Source organism: Bacillus rossius, chromosome 2 (genome assembly GCF_032445375.1).
Source record: "Bacillus rossius redtenbacheri isolate Brsri chromosome 2, Brsri_v3, whole genome shotgun sequence".
NCBI lineage: Eukaryota > Metazoa > Arthropoda > Insecta > Phasmatodea > Bacillidae > Bacillus > Bacillus rossius.
In genome coordinates, this window is record NC_086331.1 from 128,789,456 (window position 1) to 128,808,729 (window position 19,274).

The 19,274-nt window shown below is 34.7% G+C and overlaps 1 protein-coding gene across 2 annotated transcripts in view; it reads left to right on the top strand.

The window, feature by feature from the left end:
• The first annotated feature begins 2,069 nt into the window (after positions 1-2,069).
• The window catches only part of LOC134529820 (protein O-linked-mannose beta-1,2-N-acetylglucosaminyltransferase 1-like), a 28,696-nt gene continuing 11,491 nt past the window's right edge, over positions 2,070-19,274 (top strand). The window contains exons 1-9 of one of the 2 annotated variants that reach the window (XM_063364302.1): positions 2,070-2,354; positions 8,033-8,129; positions 10,813-10,946; positions 11,351-11,530; positions 13,577-13,793; positions 13,895-14,022; positions 14,215-14,285; positions 15,939-16,199; positions 19,034-19,235. In XM_063364302.1, coding sequence (XP_063220372.1) covers positions 2,343-2,354; positions 8,033-8,129; positions 10,813-10,946; positions 11,351-11,530; positions 13,577-13,793; positions 13,895-14,022; positions 14,215-14,285; positions 15,939-16,199; positions 19,034-19,235 — 1,302 coding nt within the window. In that variant the 5' untranslated portion in view covers positions 2,070-2,342. The remainder of the gene's footprint in view (positions 2,355-8,032; positions 8,130-10,812; positions 10,947-11,350; positions 11,531-13,576; positions 13,794-13,894; positions 14,023-14,214; positions 14,286-15,938; positions 16,200-19,033; positions 19,236-19,274) is intronic. The other variant, XM_063364303.1, reaches the window with a different exon arrangement.

The following is a 19,274-nucleotide window of genomic DNA, read 5'->3' on the forward strand; positions in this document are numbered from 1 at the left end:
GGTGCCCTCCGCCGGGAAAATATGGATTTCAAGGTACAAAATGGTGCTATTTAAGTAGTTTTCTTAACTGAACATTGACTATTCCACAGGTAGAAAAATTGACATTTTTTTTAAATACATTATTTTTGAAAAATAATGATTGACTTACATTATTCTGATAGAAAAATACCTACTCTACATTACTTATATACTAAGTGGGAGTGTAGTATCATCGTACGCCCACAAATCCCCCACGCACTGCCAGCCAACAGCCCGCAGTAGAGATGCGCGCGCCCCGAGAGACGACCACCGACTGAAACGCGACATCGCCACCTGCCGTGCCGAACTGTACCGGACATAGCCGAAGCAGTCGGCGGAAAAATTCCACCGTCTGCTTCGGCCATGTTCGCTCCAGTTCGGCAAGAAAGCGTTACCTTCGTAGCTTCTACCGCGTATTTTTCCAGCCAATCCCCTCCCTGAACCTTTGTACCATGCCACCCCCCTTCCGAAAGGAAACTACTGCGGCAGCCTTCCTGCTGAAAGCGATCCTACCAGCGCTTCTAAACCTAGCAACGCTTCTAAAACAGCATGTTTTTGTGTCAACGAGTTCTTTTTTTATAGCGCACAGCGCACAGTATTGGGTCCCAAGAAGATAGTGTAAAAAATACATACACCTAACTGCACGAGCCAAAGTAAAATACTATTCTGAATAAAATATTTATTTAAAAAATACAATGTCTGGAAACTGCCTGGGCAAGCACTGCTTGCCTTGCTTGCCCTGACGAGACGCCACTGCCATCAACATTTGTCCACTGGCATCATCATTCCAATATGGTAATTTTTAAAATCCTTCTGCTTCAGGTACTGTGGGTAGTCTGCATGGCCAGCCAGAACTCACCAGCCATGTAACCTAAACATTGTACCATTGCATTATATGTAATTTTCCCCTTTAGTCTGGGCATAGGATGTGGCCCAGATTTCAAGTCCTGAACTATAGTCGGCTGGACATTTTAGCTTTGCCTGCACTGGGCCGCCGGTTATGCAACACATGTAACAAACATTATTTTTTATTAATGCCCACTGACTTTCGGGGCCCACCCGTTGTTCGTCCATGTGACATGTTAATTAAGTTTAAGACCAGGTGCTACCTCTATATAGTATATGTATAATATATAATATTGTCCCCACATGCTAAGTAGTGGTTATGTATTAGGATCGCATCGTGAACAAGGGTCTGTGTAAGAGTAGTTGTAATGGTTCCATGTGTGCGACATTGGAGGATGGCCACACCACATGTATAGCAGTGTAACTTTTTTATATGTTTTCCGACCATGTATACAGAATGCTTTTTCAATTCAATGCAGCATTACAGTAACATTTGCCCCTCTTTAGTTTACTCTAAGACCAAAGGGTGAGTATTTAAAAATCCACATTACATATGGGTGGTCACCACTCCTTGAACACTCATAATTTGTCGCATCGAGCCTCGGCTCTACATGTAATCAAGCCTTGTTCGCAGTCGCACCATGTATGAGGAATATATATCATTTAAGACAGTGTTACCAGAATAATCATATTTATTTTAGTAGCATAGTCATGGCCAATATACCTGCCCCACTGGCTAAAACAGCCGGGGGTTCCTCTGCTTGACTTACCTGCTGTCTGCCAGCCACATGGCGACGTTACATCCAGTGTATGGAGAGTCTCAACTAACCTGTGAATTATCACACAGGACCAGCGTAATATGCTACTTGGCGTCTCGGGCAATTACTTGTACCATCTCAACCAACGGCAGAAAGCAGCATGGCGACAACTTATTAAGCTGCCTTACTAACGCACATACACCTCTGATCATTGTGAATTATGTTTCCATCAAACTATAAAATCAATGGTAGTTTTTAATTTGTTAAAGAAAAATTTTAATAAATTCTAAGTTTCAAGACTTTCAACATTTTATTTCTTTAAGTAAAACTAGCTTAGTTAAATATTTTTTATTAATGTAACTTAATCGAAAAAATATTTTTTAAAAGGTTTGAAGAATGAATATTCTCAACTCCTGCTAGTCACTACTCTAGCATTGCCTGTCTATTATTACATTTCGTGGTTATGTTGTTACCGGTGAAGGAGGCGTGTTATATGTTACTTTGAGGAATTGTTTGAAAATTTCGTACGTCGTGGGAAATGGAGACGTTGAGTGTTTTATAGTTTTAAATGAGTATGAACTTGTTTTACGGGTGTCGTGATAAACATTTTTGTGTCCTACGGAATTATTTTGTGTTTGTATAGCGTATAGCCACAGAATTGTGGGATCTTGGCACTCAAATGTAGAATTTGTGTGCATCACTATTATTTATTATTTTTTCATGTCCCACAAGGTAAGCTAACCTGTAACTTTATCGTAAACCAGTAAGTTAAGCTATTAATAAATACCTTGTTTTGCATATTGCCTGGCGTCATATATTAGAAACCAGGTTAGTATTTCACTTATGAGGGCAAATGAGAAAGCGGTTTTAAACCTAAAGCTGTGTTTTCGCTGCTTTTTAATGTCAGTTAAATTCACTCCATGCTCTACGAATAAGGTTTATCGTACCTGCATGCGTTTTGGATACGAATGTTTGCTGGTAAGCCCAAATAAATCATTAACCTTTAACATCACTTAAACTTGCTCTGCTGAGTGAAAGTATCCAGTGCGAATTTTTGTTTTTAAAATGCTTTGAATTGAAAGGATTGTTTATTTGAATGATAGGTTGTGGTGCCTTAATATCAAATATTTCTAAGATTTAAATTTTCCCCATACAATCATGAAGGTAGTTCAATAGGCCCACTTATGTTTTGCTTTTAATCTGTCGGGAGTAGTCCACATCCCTATTCCATAATACTGTTGATATCACCAAGATAGTGTCCCTTACATCATTTACTATCCCTACATTCTTACGGGACAAGCACAAGAATATAGGGGTTTTGGGTGGAGAATTAAGAACACAATATTTTTCACGTATTTATTTTTTTCAATATTATATCTTATCAGTATCATAAAGTAGCCTATAATTCCCCCTGCTCTAGTCTATTTAGCAAAATCGATATTTCATTATCAAAGAAATTATGTCTGTAGATGTTACAAATTATGGTGGAATCGGTAAAGTATAACAGAGTGCACTATTTATTATTTATCAAAGTGCTCTATTTATTAGAAAACTTCATGATAATGAAAAATAGAAATTGCATTAAAATTTGTGAATTATGTGGAATAAAATGCTGGTATCGTAAAATAGACTATTCCGGGTGGGATTGTGTTCTACTTTACAATACCAATAAAATATTACCTCAAAAGTTCACTCTTTAAAAATTAAATCTGTTATTGCAAAATAGACTTTACTGGGTGGGACTGTATTCTACGTCATGATACCACGCAAAATGTCTCGTTTTTACCAAATGAAATACCGGTATCCCTGAACAACCTAGACCTGATAGAATAAAAATATACTTTACAATAACCTAAACATGTTAATTAGCTAAATTAAATATGCAAAAATTACTGCCTCTACATTTTCTCTCGCCAAAACCCATTAATTTCCCCGCTAATACCGCAAGAACGTACAAGTTTTAATTGCTTAAGCAGAACTGTGTTGATGACTTCATCACTATTCCTACCATAGTGCATAGTAAATGTATATAATTATTTTTTATTAGCTGACCTATCTTCTCCAAACCTTTTGCTCTGTTTTTGTCACTTCAACGGTTGCAAAATAACGTACCTCTCACCTAACACATAAAACAACTATTAATCACAAACATTTTAAAGCCATAAAAACCTACTTACCTTTCTTGGCTATAGCAATAATCTTTTGATGTCAATATTTCTCTTGTAGATATTAATTTAACACGAAAAACAATTGCCATTCCTCTATTAAATTTATTCTATATCACAAAACATGAATTATAGATTTCCTGTTCTTTCCTGCAATCACACATTCTTTCTCTACACTGCACCATTATATTAATTTAAGTATTATAAATAAACATGGCCTTAGCTCTTTTCTCATGACTACTACACTTATTTCCTCACTTATTCAATAATTTCTTCATATCTACTTAATACTTTTTTGTGTTCTTATTTATTAACTTTGTAGAAATATTTATATCCTAATTAATTCACTCCTGGGTGTAATCTACATCCTGATTCCATAAAAGTACTGATGACGTCACCGAGATGGCATATCTCATGTCATTACCATCCCTACATTCTTATGGGACATCGGAGGTTGTTTGTTTATTCAGTTAACATTATAGCCTCTTAATTGTGTATCTGCTTGGGGCAAATGTTAAAAATAGCTGTTTATAAAAGACATTACAAAATATTTTTGATTAGGTACTTCTAATGTTGGTTGATTATCTTAAAAAAGGATGTTTTTTAATTGTAACTGGAGTCCGAAAAAAGCAATATTGGAGAGGGCAGTGGAGCTCAGGCCATAAAGCATGAAGTAAAATCATTTTAAACCAGAAATAAATGGTTTGTAAATTATGAAATTGCTGGAGGTAACCAATTATATAAAGCATTACCCAAAATTCTCTCAATATTATTCACTAAATCAAAATTTAAAATAAATATTTAAATTGTAAAATGTGGTATTGCAAGATATACTAAGCCAGGTGGAATTGTAGAATGTAATAATAATACTGTGGGTAATGTATCTTCAGTATTTTGATCAATACTAGAATAGGTTGGGCTGTAGTTTATAATACGATACCCGAAAGTTTGTTTCATGATGAAATGTATTTTTTGCAAAACAAGTGTGTGGAGTTTCGTGCCCAAAACCTCCATATTCCTGCAGTTTTTCTGTAAGAATATAGGGGTGGTAATGACATCAGCGTCACCATGTTGACTTCATCAATAGTATTATGGTATCTATACTATACCTAATATTATAAAGCTGAAGAGTTTGTTTGTTTGTTTGTACGCGCTAATCTCAGGAACCACTGGTCCGATTTGAAAAATTCTTTCAGTGTTGGATAGTACATTTATTGAGGAAGGCTATACGCTATATTATATTATCAATAACATTAGGGATCCTTACTAAAAGTCCAATTTAGAATCAAATGCGTTGGAGGGGGTTAGATACAACATGCAGTACACGTACGAAGTGTGTGTTGACAATGCCGCAGGCGCTAGAAGTTTATTTCCTATTGCCTATTAACATTGTTGCCACGCACTAGATGCCTTATCATTCTTAATTTTCCCATACAAGTAAAAAACACCCGTGTGATATTATCAACAAAGCAATCAGTATCCTCATAAGAGTTCAATTAGTATTTAAATTCTTTTTATCACTTTAAATCGCAAACCTAAACTATTGTTTTTTTCCTCTCTCTGTGTTTAATTTGTTTTTTTATTGCCCTTTTTTTCAAGTATATATATTTTACAGACTTGAAACTTCACAGTAATGTTCCTTATGTTACGCAGGATGAAACTTCACAGTAATGTTCCTTATGTTATGCAGGATGACATTTTCAGAAAATTAGATCCCATGGGTGGTTCAAACCAGGCAACAGTGGGTACTTTGTATGAGAACAGGATTTTGCATTGTTCATGCCTTCTGCGTCTCCATGGCAATGGGCATCGCGCGGCAGTGGCGTACCCACAAGGAGGGGCATGTATAATGAGCGGCGCAAGAGTGATCTGCCTGTAGACTGCCGTAGCGAAGTACGGGTACATCAGTTGTACGTTGCGTGCACAAGTTTGGAAACCATCGGTGCTATTCATTTTCTCTCCGGTACATTATACAGCATTGTAATAAATTTTCACTGAATTTTTTTTTTTATTTACCATTACTGTAAATGGGAGATGTGGCTTAATTTTTTTCCATTAGTATAGCCATGCGAAGCCGGGTCGGGCAGCTAGTCTTGGTATATACCAGTCCCCATTCACCTTAAATTACCTGAGTGCTTTGAAGTTGATGGAAAATAACTATTGTTCAGTATGTAAATTAAAATTGGTTGATTATTCGTAGAAAAAATTGGTAATTATTCTTCTGAAAAATTAAAAACAAAATTCTGAAAATTGTATTTTTGAGTTCCTCTCAATGTAACTTATTTGATGATTCTGTTAAACAGCATTGCAATATTTAAATTAGTTTACAGTTTTTAAAAGTGTTAGGTTAACTCTAATTCAGAAGGAGAACCACTTTTCAGTAAAATTTATAAAATGAAAATTCCAAAATGATTTAAATTGTTTCCTGACATTATTTCTAGTCATTATTCAAGGAAGTGTTATCAGTAACTGACCATTTTAAAGAGTCGTTAAAAATAGCGTGTTAAATCATAAGAATGGTTGTTTAGGTTAGCTACATTAAAAATACATTACAATAGTGTGGTCGGTTGTTTAGGGTAGGTTAGTAAAATTTATAATACTTAAAAATTGTGTGAACAGTTGGTTAGGTTACCTATATTATAATATGCTTTTAAAATTTGTGAACAGTTGGTTAGCTATATTAAAAATATTACATAATATTAACAATGGTTGGTTATGTTAACTAGCTACGTTTTATATTGGTTCAAATATTTATACAGTAATTTTTAATGTACCAAACCTAACCAATGTTTGACACTATTTTAAAGTATTTTAAACGTCACTAACCCAACCAATCATCCACACTATTATAAAGTATTTTTATTGTAGCAACCCAACATAACGTACTATTCTCACAATGTCACTGTATTTTTAATATGTAACCTAACCTCACCACTTGGTAAAATGGTAAATAACAGTCAACTACTTGAAGTACCTATCACAAGGCCCTCTTTGAGAATTATATTGTAAAACATGCCAGGAAGTAAAAAAAAAAATCATTTTGGAACTTGTAAGACTGATTTTTAAAGTTCAAATTGCTATTAAAAGAAACTAGCTATTCTGACACTAATTTTATAGAACAAATATTTTCTAAAGGAGCTGGTAAATCATTACTATATTACACCTGCATTCTCAATTTATCATTCCCTCACATTTCCTTACCTACTTTGAAGAGAATTTTATCATTTTATAAACATGTTATCTTTTTATAAACATGTTAATTTTTTTATATTGATCTCTGCCAGTGTGTGTAATTGGTTACTGAGGTCTCTAGGTACACTTCAACGAAATATTTAAAAAAAAAAATCAAGTATGTGTACGTTTTTCATCACACCTTCCAAATTTGCCCTATTCCATGGTTGACTCTAATACTATTTTATAGTTTTTTGAATGTAGTTAACCTAACCAACTATTAAGACTGTTAATTACGAGAAAAGTATTTAACTTATTGTAATGCCGTAATTAAAAGAATCCATTTTATAGAAGAGCTCCTCTCGTTCATTATTATCAATATATGATTGTTTAGAATTCACATAGTAATTATTTTATTTAACTATTTATTATAGGCCTAGGTTGGTTTTGTCCTATCAAATGGTTTTCTTATGTATCTTATGATTTTTTTATTATTGAAAACCTATTTTGTTAAATAATTCAAGTTTATTTGTCAGGAATAGTCTTATGTGTGCAAAAGGTGCTTCAGTCTTCAAATATTTGAGTCATGTTGAAAAGTGGTCAAAAAATTGCTTGACTTGTGGAAGTGCAACTTTTAATGGTGCATTTCATGTGCTTTTTCAGGGAAGTTTTTAGTAGAGTGAAACTAGTGGTTAGCAGACTTCATAAGATCGCCAGTATGTAACTATGTTAGATTTACGTGCACTTGGTGTCAATGGAGGGGGGGGGGGGGGGGAGAGAGTCCACAAATTTGCAGTGACCTCATAGTCCCTGTCTACATGTATCCTGCCCACCACAAAAGCCCTCGGCTGTTGGTGGGCATGTGACAAAATATAAATAACATTAGACCATTTTGTTTCTGTTGTAAAAATGTGTTATTCCTGATGCATGGCATTTTATGTATGACAAGTTCTGAATCCCATATCTTTTTTTTTTTATAAATCTGTGGAAAAATTATTTTATTAATATTTATGCTCCTTGTCGGTGAATTGTAGTGGGTCTTTAGGATAACTGGTGTGGTTTTATATTTTGCAGGTGTTGTTGGTAGTGGTGCTGTTGATCACCATTGGCATCAACATCATGTTTATTCTAGACACAAGTCGCAGGTTGCAAGAGGAAGCTGCTCATTCAGGTAATTGCAGCAAATAATTACATTTGATGCAAGTTGCATCGGACAATAATCCTGGGAGGAAAAAAAAAACTGCCAAATGAGAATTTGAGAATTGTTTGTGTTCAAAGCCATTTCTTTGATATTTTGTGTTTATGTAACTCTGTAGCAAAATAAAATATCCAGGAGCAGCATTTGGGAGCTTCACTATTATGGCCTTAGTATATATCAAATATTATAGCCTATGCAGATAATGTGTAGTTTTTTAATATTTTTATTAATAAACACAATTCTAAAACAAACAAAAATTAATTTTTCATATGTTTTTTTAAATAATTGGTAGATACACATTCATAAAATTTCTTATTCAAACAACATATAATACTTGTAGAGCTGATGTCTTATTCCTACCTTGATGGTTGGTGAATGCCCAGTAAGGTAAGTCCACCAATAGTTGTCATGCTAAGAACAATTTTATGAAAAGAATTTGCCTACCTGACCGTATTGATGTATTAGTGCTTTTTATGGGTTTGTGTTTAACCTCAAACTTTCCTCAACAATGATATCAGCCACTTTTAGATAAATACAAATTATTTTAATATACCTATCTCTAATTTTGAAAAAAAAAAATTTTGAAGAATATTTTGAATCAGTAGTCATCATGCCAATTTTTTGTATTTACTAGTACTTTTCACATTTTTGTGCCAATATTCGTCATGTGTGATTTCGGCACCTATAGATTGCAATCACAGATTTGTAATTATAATTTAGTACCATTTAAGTTTAAAAACTTCATTTTAAATGATAACTCAAACTTTAAAAGGGAATTTCATTAATATATTTTTAAAATATAAGTCTATAAAACATAAACAAATAATTAAAATTATATTACACACACAACTTATTTATAGATCTGTACATTCAAAATAAATAAGCTGAAACAAAGATGCATTGTGCCAACACTTACATATGCCATTGGAAAATATAAATACAACACTAATAAGTAAAAGTTTTTCATAACACATGTGAAACACTAAAAAAAAAATTAAAATATTTAACAGTGCATTAACATTCCTGAAACTGTGACAATTTGTGCTTATTACTTATGATTGAAAAATTAATAATATCTAAACAATTATCAACTCTTGCTTAGTAAAAATATAATAATACATGGAAATAATTAAAACTAAAGTTATTCTTAAAATTTTTTTCAATAAATATTAGTTTGTGTAATTTACCACAACAAGTTTCCTGAATTTAATTTTCATTAACATCAACAGGTGCGTTTAAACTGTAGTTGACCTTGGCACCTTGCTTGTTAATACTTGGGAGGTGGAAGAATGCCATTCATCTGTGACCTAGTCACATAAGAAACATCATTATCTTTCATCATAAACACCTTTTTACTTTCGTCCTGAGCTCACATGACCATCACTTTAACTTCTTCCCCTTCAGTGTCTTGGACAGTGCAGGCAAATCAATACGTTGTTGCACCCCTTTTTCCACCCATAAATGTCACAAGTACAAAAGATCCAGGTTAAAAATTCTAATCAATCACCTCTTCCAACTCTGCACATTCTTCTTCTTTATATTCGCCACTCCATTCATCAGCAGACTCCATGGGAACAATTTCTTCCTCCAATGATGATGAATATGAAGAATTTTCATTCACCTTTTTTTTGGTTTTCTGTTTTTCTTTCTCCAGCCTCTTTCTCAATCTTCCAGCTGCCCGTTCTTCCTTTTGCTTTGGCGAGTCAATTTTTGTCTCTCTCTTGTAGAAATATTTTTGCCAAACACTCAAACTAACAACAGAGGGGATTTTCTCTTTTGGTGCATGTTTCTGTAACTTGGGCTTCTGAGAAGACCAAAACAATGCTCACTTGAAAGGAGAAGGAATGTATTTTTTTGTTTGCCACAACAGTAAAACTTTTTGATGTTGATGTAATGGGCTCGGGATCAATTGGTGAAATAGTGTCCTCAATGACTGTGCACACTTCTTCAACAGCAGTTGGAGTAGTAGATGATTTTTCAGGTATTGTGTCTTATTAGTAGTGTGGTTCCTCACATTGGACAGTTGAGCTGGTTTCTACCTTGTAAAATTTAACATGTCTCCAATACTCAAACATTGTCATGTCCTTTACATCTCCCTGCCATACAGCTCCCGATACTTTGAAAAGCTTCAGTTTCTCATTGTCTGAGAAACTTTTCCAAGTGCCCAGCAATCTCAGAAATACCAACATTTGTTGATACTGAACCAGTCAATAACTGTAGTACTCTGGATAAATGTAGTTGAAAAATTTGCATAGTCGGTTGCTTTCAAGTATAAAATTATAAACTCGTCCTCGTTTGAGGGGCCACGCAGATATTCCCTACAGAGCTGGAGATCTAGAAGTCATGGGTTAGAATTTCTGTAGGAGCAAGAAATTTTTAGTACCTGCTACCAGACAGTCAGGTTAAGTGTAGGTTAGTATTTAAGCAGTCTCCAGTTTTGCCTGCAGACATAAATGTAAGCCCTTCATACCCCATGTAAGAATTTACAAGTGAAAGCACGTATGAATTTTTTTTAATGTATTTTAAAGTGCCTTGTAGCCATTGCCTAAAACAATTTTTTGTGGAAACTCAAAATAATGAATTAGATAATTTGTTAGTGTTTTAGGCACTGTATTATAAAATAAATTGTTATTAATACTGTTAATTTGTGTTGTAGGTGAAGCATCAAAGTATATTAATGGTGAAAATAGAAGAAACAGCATGAAACTTCAAGAAAGTCATTCTAAATCAATAACAATAGAGGTGCTCTCAAGTCATTCAAAAGTTTCTGTCTGTGTTGATGGCACAACTGTAAGTATTCAACTGATGTTTTGAACATAGTCTTAACTTTGTTGCATTGTTAGATAATTTTCACTAAACCAATTTTTTTTTATTTAATCCACTAACACTTCAAAATACTAATTTTGCAAAGTACTAATATATGGCAATTACATGCATAATTTTAGAGATATCAACTGTACTCAGGGTGCCTACAGACAGGAAAAACCAGGGAAAATCAGGAAATTGTCAGGGATTTTCTGTGCAGTGCAGGGAAAAAAATGTTTTTAAATTAGAGTGTTTTTGCTGTTATTCATAAAAAAATACGTCCATGTTGCTAGTCATGCGCGAGCCAGCAACATTGAAAACGATTCATATTAATATGACTATTAATATGATTTTATAAGAATTTATTTGTATTGTGATTGTTGTTGCAGATTTTGGAAGATGGAGAAGAACACAAAGGAAGAGGTATTCATGTTTTGGTACTGAATCAAGCTAGTGGTAGTGTAATGGCTCGAAGAATCTTTGATACATACTCCCCTCATGAAGATGAAGCTATGGCACTTTTGTTGAATATGGTCTCAGATGGAAGAATAGTTGTTTTTGCTATAAAGGTTTGTGTTCTTGTGTTTTTGGTACAAATTTAACTGGATTTTTTGTTTTACCATTACTAAACAATTTTGTTGATTGTTTCATTGAACACTGAATACCAAACATTGATGTCCAGAACTTTTTATAATTCTTTTACAATATGATATATGGTATTGAAAATAAAACACATAGGTGATCAGTGAATTCTTTCTTTGTCATACTCATATACGTACAATTCAACATATATAAAAATGTCTGTCACTTGAATTATGTTCATAAATCAATGTGCATTCGGTCATATATATTGTCATCAGTACTTATATTTTCTCAGTGTTAGGTACATACACTTCACATTAGAACAATTTATCGAAGCTCTGTAATATATGGACGTAGCTGTTTTATATTCTTAACAACTAAACCGTAAATATTAAGCTTGTTTACACCATAACCAAACAACAGGGTGACTTTAAAACAGTTCCATTAAAATAAAATTGGTTTCACAAAAAATATGTAAACTAAAATTGTGTTTCATTGCACTTTGTGATCATCTTAGGTAGCAAAAAAGTGTCAGGATTGTTATTGCAGCAAAAATGTAACTTCTTAAAGCTGTTGACACATGCAAGAAGTGTGACGTGGCAAAAAAAAATGTTATTTCTCCAATGATCCAGTCAACAATCATATTGAACACAGCAAAAATTGAAGAAAATGCAGAAAAACTACACCTGGAGTGAAAAATAATTCTCATATTTTTGTATGGTACAATTGTAGTTCCAGCACTTCTACAAATTATTATAATGTTTAATTTTTACTCCCCTTATTTTTTATCTGTATAGGACTATGTGCTGTCCAAGTGTATGTTTAGTATGTATAATTACTAATTTATTGATTATTCTCATAAAACATTTCTATGACAGTATATCAACTTTAGTGTTTTAAATCTATAGAAAATGACCAGCTATAACATTGCTACAATTTGGCAAAACCCCCCCCCTATATTGTACCTCTCTATAAGGTAGTGTCAAATTTTCGGTCCCGTCAAGTACAGCATTTAGATAATTTACTGTATTGGTATTGTTTATTTGTCAAGACAATTTCTGCAATACTCTATGTTTATGAAGATAGGCCTATATCCTGGTTATGTGGCTACAAGAATTTGACAATTTTTTTGGCCTTGCCTACTTTTTTTTAAAAAAAGGATGTAACTGAGATATTTGCCATTAAAAACTGAATAATTGAGCTGATGGGTAGATTATCAAAATAATGTAAGACTGGCGTAGCTAGAAGGGTTGTGGGTTATAACACTCTCCTTTTTCACAGAAGTAATTGATTACTAAAATATAATATATATACCAGTGGTATATTCAATGTCCAGATAAGAAAACTACTTGAATTGCACCATTTGGCAACTTTAATTCCAAATTTTCCCTGGAGAAGACCCCTGGACCCCCCCCCCCCCCTTCCCTGTATTGGGGCGATCAGTCCCGTAAACCTCGCGCCTCGCCACTGCTTAGCAGGAGGCTAGTTGTCTGACCACTCAACCACTAAATTAGCTACATAAAATTATGCTTTTAGTGCAAAGAAAATGATTTATTTTAATGTTAAATGTATGTTATAAAACTGTTTTGCAATAAATGTTACAGTTTCAGAGCAGCCTTTATTGCAGTAGCATGGATAATTTATGTATGAATAGGATAATGCTTATATATATAAAAGAATGGTGTAATTTGGAGGCAGAGGGGAATAGGGTTCATAATTCTTTCTTTCCTGAATTTAATGTGTAGTAGATTTTGAATGTCAGTTTGCATGGTTTTTTTTTTTTATGTTCAACATGACAGGCTGCAACATAATAGCGAAGCCAACTGTGACTTGGATCTACCATACTAGCATTGCATGTATAAAAACAGACTTTGGGTGTCTTATTTTTAATGGCTAATTAATTCGTTCTTTTTACCTGTGGTTTCAGGACAAATCATAACTCAGACAGCTTTTGTCATTGTTTTGTTAAGAGATTTGTAAAAAAACAATTTGGTTGAACCAGCTGCTGTCAATTGTACGCCATGTGCTTGTAGGATGAAGGCACTTTCCAAATGAAGCAGCCCGCTCGAGACCTGCTGAAACGCCTGGGATCTCGAAGAGCTCAGATGATTGGCTGGCGGGACATGTGGGCCATGGTGACGCAGAAAGCTGGCAAGATGTACGGAGAGTTGTACAGCAAGAGCATGGATTTCAACACCTGGGGTGCCCCAGTTGTCCTCCATGTTGAAGTACCTCTGGTAACGATTGAAGGTGCTTGCCTGATACACTAATTTTCGTTATTGGTCAAGACTTACTGTTCATGTAAAAACATATTTTAACATGTGATGATTGACTCATTTAAATGGTTTCAGAAAGTGAGTGTGATTGGTCGGACACGGAAGAAAACAGGAGACGAAGAGAGTTTTGCAATCACGTTGAAGGCTATGGAAGTGTTTGCAGTTGTTCTGATCCTGCACCCTTGACTTTCCACCCTGAGCCAGTATGTACCATTTTTCCATGAAAACTAGCTTAGAATCTTGATTGATTTCAACTTGTTCATGTTTGAGATCCAAGGCAAACTCATGCATAGTTCCACTTACCTAGTTCATTCTTATAAAAAATTTTATCTGTGTAGTTAGTAAGGGAAAAAAGTTGTTGTTGTTATTAATGACATACTTCCTTTTTATTTCAGATTGTTAACAACAATGTTTATAATGTTCCAGTTGCTATTATTGCCAGCAACAGACCTCATTATTTGTACAGGTAATTAAGTTATGACATGTATACATTTTAGACAGTTTTGTTTCTTCTCTCAATGCAGATATGTACAGGTTGACCACACGAAACGTCCCTGATCACAAATTTCAACTATGAATAAGTATTTGAGATAGAACCATGCAGTTTTTGGCTTTTGTATAGCTAATCAAAAAGTTTCCCCCCCCCCCCCCCCCCAATTCAACTTCTATGTGAGCCCCTTTCATAACTCGCAGAATATGTAAGCACTACTCTGTGTCATTCCATGTGTTGCGCAGTATGTCTGGGGTGGGTGATAGATTTTATTGCAGTCATAATTCTTGTGCGTAGATCAACAAGATAGTGTATTGTAGATGCATGCACTATGTCTAACCCTTAACTGAAGAAATAAAGAGGGGTAATGTCTGGAGATCGCGATAGCCATATGGTTGGTCCATTATGTCCTATCCATCGCTGTGAGAAGGTGTGTCCAAAAACCTATGGACTTGTAAATTCCAATGCGTGAGAAATATGGAGAAATATGCAACAAAATTTTTGAAGCGATGTCGGGCTCTTCATATTTATGTAATTTGTGTTTATGCTTTAATAAAATTGAATAAAAATTGTTTTCTTAACTTTAATGACTTAAAGTGTCTATTAATGGTATGATGTTGAAACTATTTAATTTTTATCACTATCGCGTGTAGGGGAATGTTTTTAGATTATTTTGATGCCCGTATTTAGAATCTGCTATATAAATTCCATTTACAAAATGCATTTTTGTGGATCATTGCAAGAATTTATCATTAATGACTTAAATTCACAAGGTTTGCGGCGGTTAACTTTTAATACGTTACTAAGAAACGTTTATACTGCCACTGTACAAAAGTTCAGCTTTTTAATAATTTTCAATACATTAAAAACTTTAGTTTCCTAAGAGAGTGAAAATCGTCCTGGCCTGAGCAAATTCAACACCGCCACAATACGGTACACACTACCATGCTTGACAGTCAGAACAATTGTTCCTTTTTCCTAATATTATTTAATATATTGTATATTTAGTAAAACATATTGACTTTTAATTTTATAAAGTAAAAAAATGTTTGTAGTTATTTATAGTTTGGTTTACTGAATGTCTGCTATAATAATGTTTACAAAATGTAACATTGTGGAGCATTCAAGAAACTATTATTTAAGATTTAATCATGTGTTTTAGGTATGACACACAAGGTTTGCTGAGGTAAACATTTTAATGTTACTAGAAAACTTTGAATTTTCCACGAAATAGATAAGTAAGACCAAGTGTAATGAGTGTTGCTCTGGTGGTGAGAGCTTAGAACCGCTGCAGAACTATACATTCTGCGACACTCAGCCCGCTCTAGTGCGCCAACTTATTACGCAAGATTCTTTATAATCATACTGTCTTAAAGCTAAAAGAATACGCTAAAACATTTATGTAGAAATCTTTCACATTGAGCTCTTCAGTTTTGTGTAAATCGTGTTTTTATCTAGGTGGAAGAGATAAAAAAAAACTTATTTTATTTTATAGTTTAATTGGAGTGATTTTAATTATATATTCTGTATAAAAAATTTTAATTTTGGTTTCAAATTCTAATAATAGTGATTGTAACACTTAAAATCATTTTTTATGTTGTAATGAACTATGCTTTATACATATTTCAGGATGCTACGGTCACTTCTATCTGCTGCTGGAGCCAATCCAGAAATGGTTACTGTGTTCATTGACGGCTATTTCGATGAGCCACTGGAAGTCACAAAACTTTTCGGTCTGCGAGGGATTCAGCACGCACCAATAGGTGTGAAAAATGCCAGGATATCGCAGCATTACAAGGCATCTTTGACAGCTACGTTTAATATATACCCTCTTGCCAAATATGCCATTATCATTGAAGAAGACTTGGATGTATCCCCAGACTTCTTCAGGCAAGTTTGAAGATTTAGTGGGCTGGTGTGAAACAACAAAAGGTGTTTGGTTTTACTTTGACAGTTTGGATTTTAGTAGTGTATTTCACTTTTGCAATAACTCATTCACATTGCTTAGTGTGTTTGATTTGAACAAATGAATATGCTTGCATGTGTGTAATTATTTCATACAGCTCAAAAATTTGTTAAAAACTCTGCTGCTCTTTTTATCTTTAGACCTAACAAAAAAAATGCCTCAATCAGTGCAGGGCTTTACTTTAGTCATGCAGTTACTAATTTTTATTTATGAAGTTCTGTAGACACTCTTTATGAACAGCAGCATATTGAGGGCTATGATTATTATCTTCCAGGCACTGAAAATTCATCCTTTTAAACTGTCCTTTTTATATGAGAGGGCTGAACTCGGTCCATGTCACTTCTGAGCTAGTGCAAAACAAGATAACTTTTTAACTACAAAAATTAAACTTGAAAAAATGGCCTAACTTTTAATACACCCTTGAAAGCACACTTGAGACATTCAAATTCGGTTGTTTTACCTTTTAAATAACTGTCCATTACACCCAAATGGCTTAAAAGTTTTTGGGATATCCTTAAATATTCAAAACTGTTTGGCTCAAGCAGTTAGCCAGCACCTAAAGAAAAATTAAAAAGTTAAAAATCATACACTAGTCAAATTTTCGTGGTACCAAAGTTTACTTTATATTTGCCATTTGCCACACGTTTACAAACCAGCATTCATGTAGCCTGCGATTCCTCTAGCGTCTTTGATGTTCTGGGCCGGTGTCCCTGGCTGATCCTCACACCACACTATGATACATGCGGTACTCACGACACCAGCCACATTCATAACCCACAGCTATTCTGTGGCCGGAGTCCCACTCAGGTCGTGGGTAATAGCACTCGACGCACTCTTTCTCGTACATGTCCACTCACACTCTTTCTCTGTCGAGTGTTCCAGCGCGTGCACGCGGTGGTCCAGGCAGCGCAATCTGTGCTCTGGGCAACAACGGCACGTCTCACACACTGCGCATTCTTGCGCTGTTTTTATGGCACGCTCTTGGGTGCCATTTGGTCTACTCTCAGCGGTGGACACACTTTATTCATATTACAGGTTAATTAATTAGGCTCTGGAAGGCGGCCCACACACCTCACTCTGCCAAACGTCTTTGCACGTGGTCAGCTCACAAAACATCTATTTCTAGTTCATGGTTTTATTCACGATACACGTCCGTTCTTCCTACACATCATTTTACGCAGTTAAAAAGCATGTGACACAAATAAGTTTTGGAGAAAGTCCAGGACACCATGTGTGCTGGACAGAATTAAAGTTCATACAACATGACAAAAATTCAATAATGAATGAAAATGATTATTACATAAAGCAGTCTACTACCCGAGGAAAGCCCTGAAGTTACGTGAAAACGATTTATATAATTTAAACGAACAGATGGACGTGAATCAGAGAATTACAAAGTTGAACACAACATTATCCAAAAATGTGTAGTTTTTGACATCTGGCTGTTTGAATTCATTAATTTTAGTATTGAAGTATGCTATCTTTGGGGATGGTACCTAGTTTTTAAATAACAAGAACAGATGACACACACAAGGGAAAACCAAACTTTTTGGAAAAAACATTGTATGTGGAAATTTATCTTTTTTTTTTTTTTTTTTTTTTTGCAATTTTCACATCCATATTATCATATAAATAATTCTTAAACATTGAATTTTGCAGTATTTTGTGTTATTGGAAGTAGATTTTCAGTTACAATAAAAAGAGGAAAATTAACATTTTTCCTAAAAAAAACACTGAAATTCACAGCAAAACAATTTTATTGCATATGAGAAAAAATATTTTCTCAGGTATGAACTTTAAAAAACAGGATCCAAAATGAAAAATTGCCAACTTTCCTCTTTTGTTTAAGAGATCAAATGGGCCTGGGGGGGGGGGGGGGGGGTGTCTCTAAATGGGAGAGAAACACTGTAAAAAATAAAAGTTTCCCTGTAGTAGTGTTGGAACAGGAGGACTTTTAAGCGTAAAGTAGAGAGGGGTGGCAGGTACCGCCCTGCCACCACCTCTCCCCTCCTCATAGTAATAAATAAGAGCTGAAATTATTAGCCAAAGGACTAGGGTGGGGGGGGATGGCAACTCAGACCTGTATTTCACAAGAGAAACAGGGTATGTTCTTTGTCACCAGAGTCCCGCCTACTTCCTTCCCCTTCTCTTCGCTGTATCTACCTGTCTGAGTGTTTCCAACGTGAAAGTGAAATTATCTTTGAAAGATTTGAGCAATGGGAGTGCATGACTTGATGTAAGCTTTTGGACATACGCCATTGCTAAGCACATGTATGTCTGTAGAAGAAAACTACAAAAAAACCCAAAAGACAAAAACACATGACACAGACATACATGTGCTTAGCAATGGCGTATGTCCAAAAGCTTACATCAAGTGAAAGTGAACCTGAGCGACTTTGAGAGAGGTGGGCCACACGCCTTAGGACCGTCGCCCAGCTGAGGCGCACAGCACAGAGAACTTTGAAATTTTTTTACAGTCCAGAGCTGTTCAAAAAATTAATCTATAAAAATACCACTAATTTTTGATTATTGCGAATTCGCGGGCCCTGGATTTGTGAGAGTTTACTATTATTGAACATGGCTTGTATTTGTAAACATGGCCTTGTAGCAAAAAAAAAAATCTATAAATGTGCAATGCACTAAGTGGCAGTTATGAATTTTCCAACAAAAATAAACCGACAATAATTTTGTAAAATATGCTTATTGTGTCCTGTATGGGTTCATTTTATGTTTTAATGATTAACATTTTCTCTTCCAGCTATTTCAGTCAGACCCTTAGGTTACTAGAAGAGGATAGCTCAGTTTACTGTATTTCTGCATGGAATGACCAAGGTTATGAGCATACAAGTGACGACCCGACGCTTTTGTACCGTGTGGAAACCATGCCAGGTCTGGGCTGGATTTTGAAACGTTCCTTGTATAAGGATGAACTGGAATCAAAATGGCCAACACCAGAAAAGGTTTGACTTTTTTTTTTTGTTAAATTTACTTTTAAGAAG